Raw genomic sequence first — 12,619 nt, 5'->3', positions numbered from 1 at the left:
GAGGGGTAGATCCTCTTTGCAGAGCCAGCTGAGTCCATCCTGCCTCCCCATGGGGATAACACACAGTGCACAAAAGGGATTTGAGTTCATTGGGAGGAGGGTTAATGGTGCAGGCCACATCTTTGCTTCCATATTGAAAGAGGTCTGGATTTCCATGCATCTATCAGCAAAGGCAAAAGCAAAACTAATGGAGTAATGATGTTGGTGGATGAGAGTGAACCAATTGACATCATCAGGCCTGTGTAGGGCACAGTGAGAGACTGTTGGCTTCCCTAGCAACATTTTCTCAGCCCCTGCTCTAAAGTATTAGATTGTCCACATTTCTTAGATTTTCCAATTTTCATAGGGTATGGCTGACATGGATTGCTATGAGTGGTTATAAATCAAAATGACCGTTAAAATAGCATTAAAACCAAAATTAACTTTAAAAAACCCTGGTTATTCTTATTTTCCATTTTTAAAGTAGTCATAAGAATCCATGTACATTTCATTTAGAGTATGTGCTATGAAATGCTTTTGTTTCAGTTTATTTGGAAAATATGGTTGAGATGTATGGCTCTTTTTTCTTGATGTGTATGTGAGAATTTATAAGAGTAACAAAGATTAATTTATAGTTAAAATGTGTATATTATAGTCAGTGATAACCTTACTAGGTTAAAAAGTGAATGTTCAGGCTCAAATGCCAAAAGTCCAGGAATGGGAAGCTGAGGCTTATGCCTTAACATAGTGGCTTTCAACTGCTGGTCTATGGTCCAGCATTCGTCTGCCAGAATTTCCTGCTGGTCCGTGAAAGAGCCGCTGTCATGTGTATCTTTGTTTGATTTTGTATTGCTCTGCTGTTAATATCATATCTGAATTTGTATTTGCTATAAGCCTAGTGTTGCATTTATATTGATTCTGAATTCTGCTATTGTAGATTTCTGATCAGGTATTCTCGAAAAGAAGCAACAGCAGATTTTGCAGTAGCCTGATTTAAATTACACATCACACTCTAAAAGTGTCAGTTGTATCCAATTGCATTTAATTTCAATATGTTATTCTTTTATTAGCATTTTTATTGCTATGTTTCTGTTTATTTTAGAGAATTTTCTCTTTTTTGGTGCTATATTTAAAAATTAATACACAAAATACTATATTGTGTATATAATACTTTTTATTTTTGCCTCAGTGGTCCCTGAAATAATTTTCCTACTTTTGCTGGTCCCCAATTGTAAAAAAGGTTGAAAACCACTGCCTTAACAGACATGTCCTGTGATTATGTTGGGATGATGCTGAGAAATGTCATAAACTGTGCTTGCTTGGGACCAGCAAAGATCTGCACATTGACCTAGTCCTGAATCGCCTTATGAAGTATCTGAGCCTAACTGATATTTTAACTTATTGTTTTATCTATGTTGTAAGCCGCCCCGAGGCTTCGGCGAATGGGACGGCATAAAAATGTTTTAATAAATAAATAAATGAAATAAATAACTGCATTGTGGTTAAACTGGGATGAAACTTATACAGATCATAGTCTAGATATGTCCAAACTCCAGAGTTGGTTAACAGACTTTCCCCATATGAAGGTGTTCTCTAGCACACTGAACTCCCTGCTTTGCTTTTCTTTGGATAAGCACAACAAATTGTGCTTCCTTTATACAGTCTCTGTAAGATGAACTTTCTTATCCTCAGGTCATTCCATGAGGATGGCAAGAAAATGAAAAACAAGTCATGCTAGGAAGAATGTGCCAGTATAGCCAAAGAATTCTCCAGAACAGCACATAATCCTTTTCCTACAGAGGTTTAGTATGATTCATGCTTTTTAACCAAAGAGTACAATTTCCTGGTAAACAAGGACCTCTGCAATGAGGAAACTGGCATATAACAAAGCACCAAGATGGCTAAGAAAGCTGGAGTTCTAAATAGAATCAGTGTAAGTCCACAGCCCCAGCCTCTTCCCCTCCCTGCCCCGTCATACCCCTTGTTCTCCCCCTTTGATATTGAAAGGCCATAGGCTTATGCCCTAAATGAATTAGAGACCATACATATAAAGATGGAAGAAGCAAGTGTTATACAAATTAGGTGCTCTACAGCAACTTACAACACTGCAGCCCTCCAGATGTTTTGGACTATACCAATTGGTTAAGTTTGTTGGGGTTGTAGTCCAAAAGATATGGAGGTTAGGGGAAACTCTTCTAGGGAAGGATGCTTTCAGTGGCCATGTGCTATTTCTGGTTTCAGAGGTGGTATGCCAGTTGCTAAGGAGCTTGAGCAGGTGCAACTCCTGTACTCATCCTGCTTGAGGGATCCTATGGACAGCTGGTTTGCCACCAGGTGAATGGAGTGCTGGACAGGATGGGCCCTTGATCTGATCCAGGATGGCTTTTCTGTATGTTTTTATGTTCTGCTTCCTCCTGTTACCAACAGCTCCAGTTGAAGGTTTCAGGGGCACAGGAAGCAGTAGCCCTTCCACTTGCTTTAGCTTCAACTCCAAGACCTGCTGAACTTTGCAACCAAGAATGTAGTACCTAAATTTGCATTTTTCCCTCCTTCTCCTTCACAATTCCCCTTTCCTTTTGTGTCTTGTCTTTTGTATTGTAAGATTGTAGAAAGAGGCTGTTTCTTAATGTAGTAAGATGCCCTGAGAACATTTTTTTTCTCCAAAGGGTAGGACAAAAACATCACAAATAAATATTCATATATGGGATGGCATGACTTTTCTTTGGGTTGTTCTGAGAAAAATAATCAACACAATCTTTTAGTCTCTGTAAATCATGCTGATATTATCTTGATAATCTGGGGAACTCAACCGCAGATTGAGTTAATATTTGACAACAGTGATCAAATGTTGGCCTAAACTAGAACAACACAATATGGCTCATGTTCTTCATATTGGATAAGGTTCTGTGCAACTGGAAAAGGGTAAAAGTCCTGTGACCGGCCATGATGATATTAATAGCACAACAAGGGGAAAGTGTGATGTACCATTGTTGTAGATTCAATTATATTTGCCCGCTACTGTCCAGTTGTGAAACTCCTTTCTTGGAGGAGGTAGTGAAGAAGGTCATTGTGGGCAACTACAAGCACACTTGGAGGATACTAATTACCTAGACTCATTGCACTGGGATTTCAGTCTGGTTATAGGACTGAATCAGCCCAGGGCATCCTCATGAATGATCTTTATTGAAGGAGGGATGGGGTAGAATGATTCTGCCCAGTTTGCTCAATTTTTCATTGACTTTTGATCCCATTGACCACGGTCCCCTCCTGGACGAGTTTAGATATTTGAAGGCACCATGTTGCAGTGTCTCTAGTCCTACCTTAAAGGGATTGACACCAGGAGACTATTCCTCATCTCCTTGGCAATTGACTTATGGGATTCTGCAGGCTACCATCTTGTCCCCATTGTTGTAAAACATTGATATTGAACTTTTTTGCTGTTATTGTTCTCCACTGAGAAATTTGCCTGCTCTAGATAGTGGGTAAAACTAGAAATAAATATCAGATTCTTTGTTCTCCTAGCCCAGTACTGCTTGCTGTGACAGATAATGACTCCCCAGTGTCTCATGTAGTGATGGCAGATGCTGTGACTTGGATCCCCTGAAACAGGCCCAGGATAGTCCCAAGGAAGAAGGTCTTCCTTCTAGACCACCAAGAATGCTCCACCCCTAACCAACCAATTGGACCCCACTTGGTTGTAATCTTCCCCCTGCCCATGTTGGCCACAGAAAACTTCTTAGTGCAGCCCCACCAAGCCTCACAGACCCTTGGTGGGTGGAGCTGAAGGCAGAAGGGAGTAGGTTCAAAGGCAAAAAAAGGGCAGGGCCAAAATACCAACCATAAGAAATATCTGTATATTTCAATGTAAAGCTTTGGATCTCTTTAGGAGAGGCATTTCCCATTGAGAATGGGTAAAAAGCTGTTCAAAATCTGGGGAACCCACCAGACAATTGGAGGCTGAGGGGAAAGAGGTGGGGCCAGGGGAAGTCCATACGATTATTTATTTATTTATTTATTAAAACATTTTTAATCCTTTGGGGAACACCTGGATGACCAGATTAGAACCCCAGAGAGGTCAGATTTGTCCTGAGCTTCAACACCCTGCTTTAACTGGAGATGGCACAGTTGATTCGAAGTGTCCTGCATCCAAAGTAGGTCCTTCTCTGCTGAGCAGTATACTTCCTTTTAAGCCGTCATAAATATAACCAGTGCAAGGATATTTAAGGATGGAGCTAGGTTTCTCCCCATTCATATCTCAGTAAAGGTAAAGCACCCATCCAGCAAAAGTCTTTAGCACTCATGATGACCAAAAGTGGCTAACTTGCCCACCACCATGCCCTTTTCGTGGAGATGAACGGCCAAATTAAAATGAGCATGTGTGTATGCTTGTATATTTGCCTGAGCCTGGTAGGTGTGGCCTTGCAGAGGAGGAACAGTTTAATGGAGTGCCTAATCGGTAGGAAAGGATCTGCGTAAGTTGGAAGGTAAGAGCCTGGGGGCTCAGAGAGCTGGCTTATTTCCAAAGTTAGAAGGTCTCTGAGATAAGCCAAGTTGTTTCCTGGCTTAGGGAAAGGGAGTAGTCAGCATATTTCCTAATTCAGATTGCATGGGAAATAACCTAAGCTGCTTCCTGATTTTTGGGGTGGTGGTGGAGGAAGAGGAGGAGGAGAAGTAGTGTTTTCATTCCTGAGCCAAGCCCATGTGAGTGAGGCAAGCGTTCATCACTAATTCAGCCACCACATTGAACCATAGTTAAAAGGCACATGTTGACTAGAACAGGGACAAGTAACTTGTGACCTTCTAGATGCTCTGGGCTACAACTCCCATCACCATTAGCTATGCTGATTCAGGGAGATGGGAATTGTAGGCCAAAATGTCAAGAGCGCAAGTGGCCCACTCCTGGGTTAAAAACGCAGTGAAAGCATACACAGGATTTTTAGCTAATGCAGAATGAAGGACACATGTGGGGGAATCTGAATGATGGGATAGACTATGGCTGCTTCCCTAATTGCATAAAGATTTGGCTGTAGGACCCACCAGCATCAAATTAGAATTGTTTCTGAGAAAACATGATTAGATTGGAATGTAAAATTATTGGTCACTGGCAGCTTGGGTGAGATATGTCATGCTTCATTTCCTTTTGCTTCTTGCTTCCTGAATTCTAGTCTGATATGTTGTTTGAACAGAACCATAGGCTCTGGAATTGGTCCAATGACAACTGCTTCAGGCGAACAACTGATTCTGTCCATAGTTCATTGCTGAAATGGCTAGAATCATGTGCTAACTTCTTCATCATCTTGTGAAGATGTCCGTTCAAGATAGACAAATATTAAATTACTGAAAGTTTTGTATCTGAGTGAAAGGGCTTTATTTTGAAATTTCACTTTCATTTCTTCTTTTCTTCCCCCGCCCAACTTTAAATGAGGTCAAAGACTTTGGAATTTCTTCAGCATATAAACAACAAAAATATCACTTTGTCATTCTTGTTGGAGGTTTGGGCAACAGAGCAAGAAGACCTTTCAAAGGGGCACAGTAAGTAAGTAATTGAGCTGCCTTGTTTAGAGACTTGTGCAGGCAAACAGACCATTAGGGTAAAGATGAATGGGACAGGTAGAACCTTTGATTGCATTTCAAGGCAAAACTACTGCTTTGGTTGAAGTCACAATACGGGGGATGTGTATGATTGATAATGTTTAGGTCCTCTGGAAGGGAGACATGTGCAGTGGGGAAGAGTCATCTATGGTTGCGATCCAAATCATGCATACTTGGAAGCAAACCCTACTGCCATCAATTATATTTACCTGGGACTAAAAGTGAAGACTGTTTGCCAAGGACCAGGCTTGCTGGGATGATCTGTTGCTGGATGTTGGGTGTGCCATAGCTTGGTTTGTTTTCAGGGTCCAGGGACCTCATAGGTTCTGAGGAGTTCCTTCTATCATCACAGCTCTGAAATTCTATGGGAAGCCATTAGCAAGAAGAAATCTTTGTACATCTGATTATTTTTTGCTTTTGTACATCTGAATATTGTTAGAGTGATGCGCAATCCTGGGAAATGAACAACTATTCTGAATTGAATGCTCCTACCAGAAATGGGACTATTGAACTTAAAGTGGCCAGGTAGATCTGGCCATTCCTATCCTGTAACCAGGTGAAGATCTGTTATAAGAAGGGCTTTTTTTTGTCATAGAATGCACCGGAACAGCGTTCCGGCACCTTTTTCTCAATGGATTTTACGAAGTGATTTTGGCATAGCAGATCAGCAGCAAACATCATTAACATAGTGCCTGCAGACTGCTATTGTATCTGCTGATCGTGAGAGATAGCTGCTCCGGACTGCTCCGCTGCTCGGCTTGGGATTGGTGTGTGTGCTTACTGCCGGCAGCGGGCAGCGAGTTCCGGCACCTTTTTTTTTTTTTTTTTACAAAAAAAGCACTGGTTATAAGGTATGCTTAACAAACACCAACCAGCACCCTGTTCCTCATGCACAACAGAGCAACTCTAGGTTGTGTTGTCTCTCTATCTGATGCGTCCACTACCAATATGTTCAGTGCAGGAAGTGTCAGCAAAAAATTGAAGTGCCCCAGCAGAATTTGTGTTAAGGTTAGTACAAGTTATACAGAGAAGGTTGAGTCCTGCTGATAGAACTGAAGCAGAGATCACTGTATTGGAAGGATTAGATTTTGATCTGGAATCAAAAGGCTGAAATATATACACATGCTCAATCTAACTGATGTACATCTAATTTGATGGTACCCTCTTAGCATCAGTTGCCTTCTGTCATATGGCCATTAGAGTCATCTACAACAGAACATCAATGTGAAGAAGAATGGGAAAAGACATAAAATCTTGGCACAGTAGAAGTCTGGTGTATTTTAAAGCATATAGTATTCTGAGAGTAAAACTAGTAAAAAGGAAAAAAATGAGGCGGGGAAGCAATTTTTTTCCTGTGTTGCAAGATTTCAACTTTTCATGTTCATAGAAAATGCAAAACATGAGTCTGTGAGTGGGAGTAAGATTTAACTGCAAGTGGGAGAGATTTAGCCAAGAAAGCAATTTCCAGCACATGGCTGATGATGAGAAAGAGTGGGAGGGAAGACAACCTGCGAATCTTGAATCTTTGTTTTCTGGGTTTTCTTGTTTTCTAATCCTCCTTGCTTTGTAGTAGACTTGAATACCCTATTTTACAAGATAGTGGAAAATGTGGTGGCATATTCATTTAACAAGCTAGTTTAGGGTTTCCCAAGCAATTTAGTCCTCTGCACCCTCACCCTGCCACTGCCCAATAAAGACATAGTTTAGTTATTAAATTGTGGGTCAAAGGGAAGTATATATAACTGCACTAAATATGTTTGTATCTGGGAAAATGTGATCTCTGCAGCTTGTATGTCCATGCCTATTTCTGAACTTTCTGCAATGAAATTCTGTAAAAGCCCTGCTAGATAGTGCCTGTAACAACTTTTGCAACTGTAGCAACAACTAAGTGTGACTTCCTTGTTTATGTGTTTATGCAATTTTTCAAATTGTTATTCTTTAAATGTTATTTGCAAATGCATTTCCAAGTTCCAAATGTACTTGGAACACTGGATCACTTCCAGTGCATTGACTTTAATTTGGAAATCTAATTGGCTGTAAATTGAATTTTTCTTTTTATCCCAGGATCTGTCACTACTAGAACCCTAATTCATTTTTCAGGATTCGCTGCGTACCATCAATGCAGGTAATTTTAAAATCTCCTTTAATCTCCTTACTCTGCATTGCTAGAACCAATGACATCAAATAGGACACATATCAGACATTGACTTGCAGTCATCCTTCAAATATCCTGGACCTTGAAGACCACACTTTGCAAGGGATTGACTTTCAAGAAGGTTTATTCTTCATCTCCTTCTGTTGAGGGTAGGAGGGTGATTTCTCATGCTATCATGACAATCTTAGATGTTGCTACTGCAGTTCATGGTACGGCTGTATCTGCTGCTTTTCTCCGGATATCCATCTGAAGGAAAAAAATGAAGTTAACAGTTAGAATATTCAGCAGGGGTTTGGGGAAGAGGAGATAAATTGGTCAGACACCAAGCAAAATGCTCAAGTTTGTTTGTTGTCCAGTTTATTCATATTTTTGTGTTATGGAATTGGTTCACAGTCATAGGCTTATTATCCTAGAACACCTTTTCTTAGCATTGCCTTCTCAAATGTTTTGGGCTACAACTCCCTCAACACCCAGGTCAATGGTCAGGCATGGTTGGAGTCGTAGTCTAACAATCACTCTGGACCAGGGTCAGTACTTTCCCAGACAACAAATTGCAGGGACGTAGGAAATGCAGAAATTGCAAAAGATAAGTAGACAGAAGGATAACACATTTCACTGAGGGTATTTCTTTGCTTGCCCAATTTATACCCTGCATCTGCAATGTAAACATGTGTTCCCAGAGCAGCAAAGTACTAAGGAACAAAAGTGTAATATAGTAACAACAAGAATCTAAGGCATCCAAAGTAACAATTAACCAATAAAATAAAATAAAAAATAAAATAAAATAGGCATTAGTCCATTCAAAGAGTTAACTAAATGAAATTCCTCTGAGTCAACCATTTTGGATCTGTGAGGAACCTGGCACTTTATTGCAGGCTTCACCACAAATTGGCTGCTATGGCAGGTATGGCTTGTCACAAAGGATAAGTAGCTTATCCTAAAGGCCAATTTCACAGCTGAGGTCTGGTCCATGCCCTAACTCATCAAACAATCCTTTAGAACTCTTCATCACCAACATAATGAAGTCCATTTGCCAATTCAAATGTGGGAAGGGCACTCAGCTTGGTGAGCACCAAAAAGATGCCTGGAGCCTGTGCTTACACTGAGGATTACTCCTGCTCTAAGTTCAAATGATAACATTAACAGTTCATAAAAGCCTAGGAAGATGGAAGTTTTTTTTTTCCTGGGACTTATAGCATCAAGGACTCCGTGTGGGCTTTCTTGTGATGGCATTCCAAACCCACCACTGAAGTCACCAGTGAACATCTGTCTCTCTGGTCCCCACCTGCTGTGCTTTGGGGGCTTCCAGAGATGTTGATCTCAGTGGATGGTCAGACCTGCTACAGATAAAATCCCCGGGTGTCTGCAGTACACATGCTGTAGCTGAATATTCTTCCTAAACATTCTAACAGGTCTTTTCAAGAGGTTTTGCTGCCTAAAACTTGTTAGCAACTAGTGCCCTTGTTCCACTGATCAAGGCACATCATACCCATGTCCACTCAAAGCAGGAATCCCACAAGCAGATCTCTTTCTTCTTGCCAGGAAAAATGCAACAACAACAGTGAACACCTTTGTTGCCTTTTCTTGATGCTCAGTGTTAGTTGCCCTGGGCAAATGACTCAACCTGCCTAACAGGAAGGCTGTCCCTGAACCATTTAAAGCTGTGATATTTGCCTCTTTCTCTTCAGGGATCCATACCCTCCTTGCCCCTGCATTGCCAAATTTGGTGGCAGGGTGGCAGAATCCCCACTGGGAGCAAGTGTTTGTTGCCCACAGAGCCTTGGAAAGGCCACAATTAGCTTGTTTACAAACAAAATCTGACCACTTTGAGGTTTAGTAAGAATCTTCCATTGAATTTAGGTGGCAAAGCAATGACATTTGTTTCCTGCTGTGCCAGGCATGTGGACCGCTGGGGGAACAGGGACAAAACATTGTTCCCCACCAGACTTTTCAAAAGTAGCTTGCTTCCCATTTAAAGCATCACAAAGGAGCATGTTATAGGGGTTTTTTGAACACACAAGAGGCACTTTTAGGGACAGAAGGATCTAAGAGGGATAAGACACATCTCGGCAGCAGAGTGTTACTGGAATAGACATACATGCACATATATTTAATTTTCATTTCAGGATCTCATGAAGATGATGAGTGCTGTTTTAGCACTCCTTGCCCTCTTCTTCATCATGCAAACCTCTGGCTCCCATGTTACCATTCATTATACAAGCTCTGGAGGGATCTGTGGTGATATGTGTGGCTATCATGGCTATGGCTACACCTGGTGCAGGCAGAGTGGTGGCAATGGGAATGACTGGGACTACTGCTCCCTAGAAGAAGGCCTGGATGCTTCGGGAGCAAACTGTGCCTCATCCTGTGATGTCTGGGGTGGCTCCTACCGCTACTGCTACTTGAAAAATGGAGGATGGCATTACTGTGGACTGGTAGGCCAGCAGGAAGCCCTTGAATATTCCCAGGAAAACCACAGGTGCCTCACAAGTTGCCAAACATCTAACGGATCTTTCCAGTGCAAGACAGCCCATGGCACTGAGCGCTGCTCCCCGTTCCGTGATGTTACCCCCACAGGCTTGCCCTGCAACAGTAACTACCGTTGTGCCAAGTATGGGCACAGTGTGTATCGATGCCATTTGGATGAGAGCGACGCTGGGTGGGACCACTGTGGGCGGAAGAGCCTGGACAGGTGTGTATGGGTCCACACCAAAAGCAATTCTTCCCAGGTAGAGTACTGCACACTTTTCAAGTCCCAAATGGAAGGCAAGGTGATCTTCCGCAGGGAAAGGCAAGACAATATGCTTTCTCCTACCAAGGCACAATTCCAAAGGGCTGTCCGGCTTATTGATCAAATCGACTCTGTCAGAAGTCTCCCCATGTCCGGGGATCAAGCAGAGATACGTCTCTACAAGCAGGAAGACATCTCCTGCAAGGGCATCAATTACACCAATGTGGAACTGCAGATCATCAGTACAACTGCTGAGCCCATTGCTCATGTCATCTTCCCAGAGTCACTGACCACCGTTCATACCTTGCGCTTAGCGTTTTACACTAGTCTCCATAGCGCCTTTTATTCACCTGCCTATAGCATTGCGGTGTCCACTGATGAGCCAATGCTATGCTCCATGGATCATCAGTGACTCACCCAGCTAGCTTGCTTGTACGTATCTTAGCAATCTGTTTCTCAGAGTCGCTGCTTTGACCTGCTAGCACCAGTGCATGCATTTGTGGGCACTGTCATCTGCCCTTATTGCAATATTGCTAAAGTCTGCAGTTGCTTGCATTAGTCCAACTCTAGCTGCCTTTTAGCAACAATCCTGTACTTAGAGAATTCATGCTGGGTATCACTGGAAACCATATGTAGGCTCAGAAAAGGCTGAACATGCAAAATGCACTTGTTTCATGCCCGTGTTTCTCCCTCACCCCTGCTTTTTGGTCTCATTGTAGCATCCAGTAATACAAGCACAGCACTTATGAAATTAACAATAAAGTCTGTGATTGAAACAAGATGATTGAGATCTGAATGGAAATTTATTTTTGAAAGCCCTTTAGTTTTATATATGAGAACAAGAGTGAGATAATGAAGGAGAAAACCAAACTTTCCATGCTCTCTGGGATTTTTCTAAAACAACTTTCTCTCCCACCTGATAAGTTCCTGCTGCTACTTTACAATGCCAATCAATGGTGCATTTATGAATTGTACACAAAAGAGATTCACCCACCCTGAAGTGTAAACCAGGCTGGGATTTGCCTCCTAGCATAGTGGCTCTTAGAACAACACAAATGGCCCAAAGGGAACCGTGAAATGTATGAGCCTTTACCTGGGAGAGAGGGAACAGCTCTTAGCAGTGCTTTCTGTTGTTACAAAGCAGTCTATTGTTACAGTAGTGCATGATGTGCAAGAATGACCCTTGGTTCAGTACAAGGAAAACATGGATGAAAAAATCTATCGGAGGGCAGGTCCATTTTACTTCCATAAAACTGTGGGGGGGGGGGGGGGGGGGGAGATGGGCAGGGAGAGGCGACTCCTCCAGGTGTTGACGGGTGTTTGAAGTAAACAGCACAGGCTGCTACTGGGCATCACAGGTGTGAGGTGTCCTTTTGAGAGTCCTGGGTAAGACATCCTCCTTGGGGCCCCTCCCTCAGTGAATCTCCCTTCGCACCAGTCGTGTCCACTGCTGCTGCTGCTTGTCCTCTTTCTCATAATGGCTCCCACTTTCTTGCTGGACAGGCAGAATCAAGTAGGCAGTGGCATATGCTGCTACTCCTCATCCACACCACTGCCTGGGCCAACCAGTTGCAATGGTGAGCCTGGGTATCTTGCCACTGAGCTCATCAGCAGAAGCATCCTAATGCTCAGTCTTGAGGATGGAGCCCAGGGACCCTGAGTTTATTTGCAACTCTTTGCTAATATCAGCTATCTTCTAATTTTTAAAAGAAAAATATGAGATTTGGCTGATTCCAAAGCCCAATTCCAAATCAGCTCAGGACTCCTGGCTCCATTTTCAAGACTGAGCACTTGCATATTTCTCCAAAATCAAAAAATGGTTCATGTCTCCCGTTCCTGAGCTCATTCCAGCATCACTAAACCCCATCACACTCCAAAGTACATTGCTCTGAACTGTGATCCCCAGGTCTGCTGTGAGAGCTTGAGCTTGAGCTGATCTAAGCCCAGCCAAGCCTTTCCACTATCTGCTGGCTGTGGTGGCGGCAGCAGCAGCACCAGGAAGCCTCAGTAAGCTTCATGATCCTTCATGGATCCAAGGATCAAATGTCCTTATATTCCAGGTACTACTGACCAGGCTCACAGGTGCATCCCATGTGTGAGATGTAGGACATTCCAACTGAATACTCAGGCATCCTGAAAACCACATATCCCAGGAACCTTTA

General features: G+C 42.5%; 1 protein-coding gene across 5 annotated transcripts in view; it reads left to right on the top strand.

Annotated features, from left to right (window-relative positions):
• LOC123022600 overlaps window positions 1–11,238 on the top strand; it is a 39,672-nt gene extending 28,434 nt beyond the window's left edge. For 3 of the 5 annotated variants that reach the window (XM_044428447.1, XM_044428443.1, XM_044428446.1), the window contains 3 exons: window positions 5,405–5,515; window positions 7,636–7,696; window positions 9,853–11,238. In XM_044428447.1, coding sequence (XP_044284382.1) covers window positions 7,691–7,696; window positions 9,853–10,869 — 1,023 coding nt within the window. In that variant the 5' untranslated portion in view covers window positions 5,405–5,515; window positions 7,636–7,690 and the 3' untranslated portion in view covers window positions 10,870–11,238. The remainder of the gene's footprint in view (window positions 1–5,404; window positions 5,516–7,635; window positions 7,697–9,852) is intronic. The other 2 variants (XM_044428448.1, XM_044428445.1) reach the window with 2 other exon arrangements.
• The last annotated feature ends 1,381 nt before the right edge of the window (window positions 11,239–12,619 follow it).

The sequence above is a fragment of the Varanus komodoensis genome, unplaced genomic scaffold (assembly GCF_004798865.1).
Source record: "Varanus komodoensis strain SLA01 unplaced genomic scaffold, ASM479886v1 scaffold2, whole genome shotgun sequence".
NCBI classification, from domain to species: domain Eukaryota; kingdom Metazoa; phylum Chordata; class Lepidosauria; order Squamata; family Varanidae; genus Varanus; species Varanus komodoensis.
This window is presented reverse-complemented; position numbering and strand designations above follow the sequence as displayed.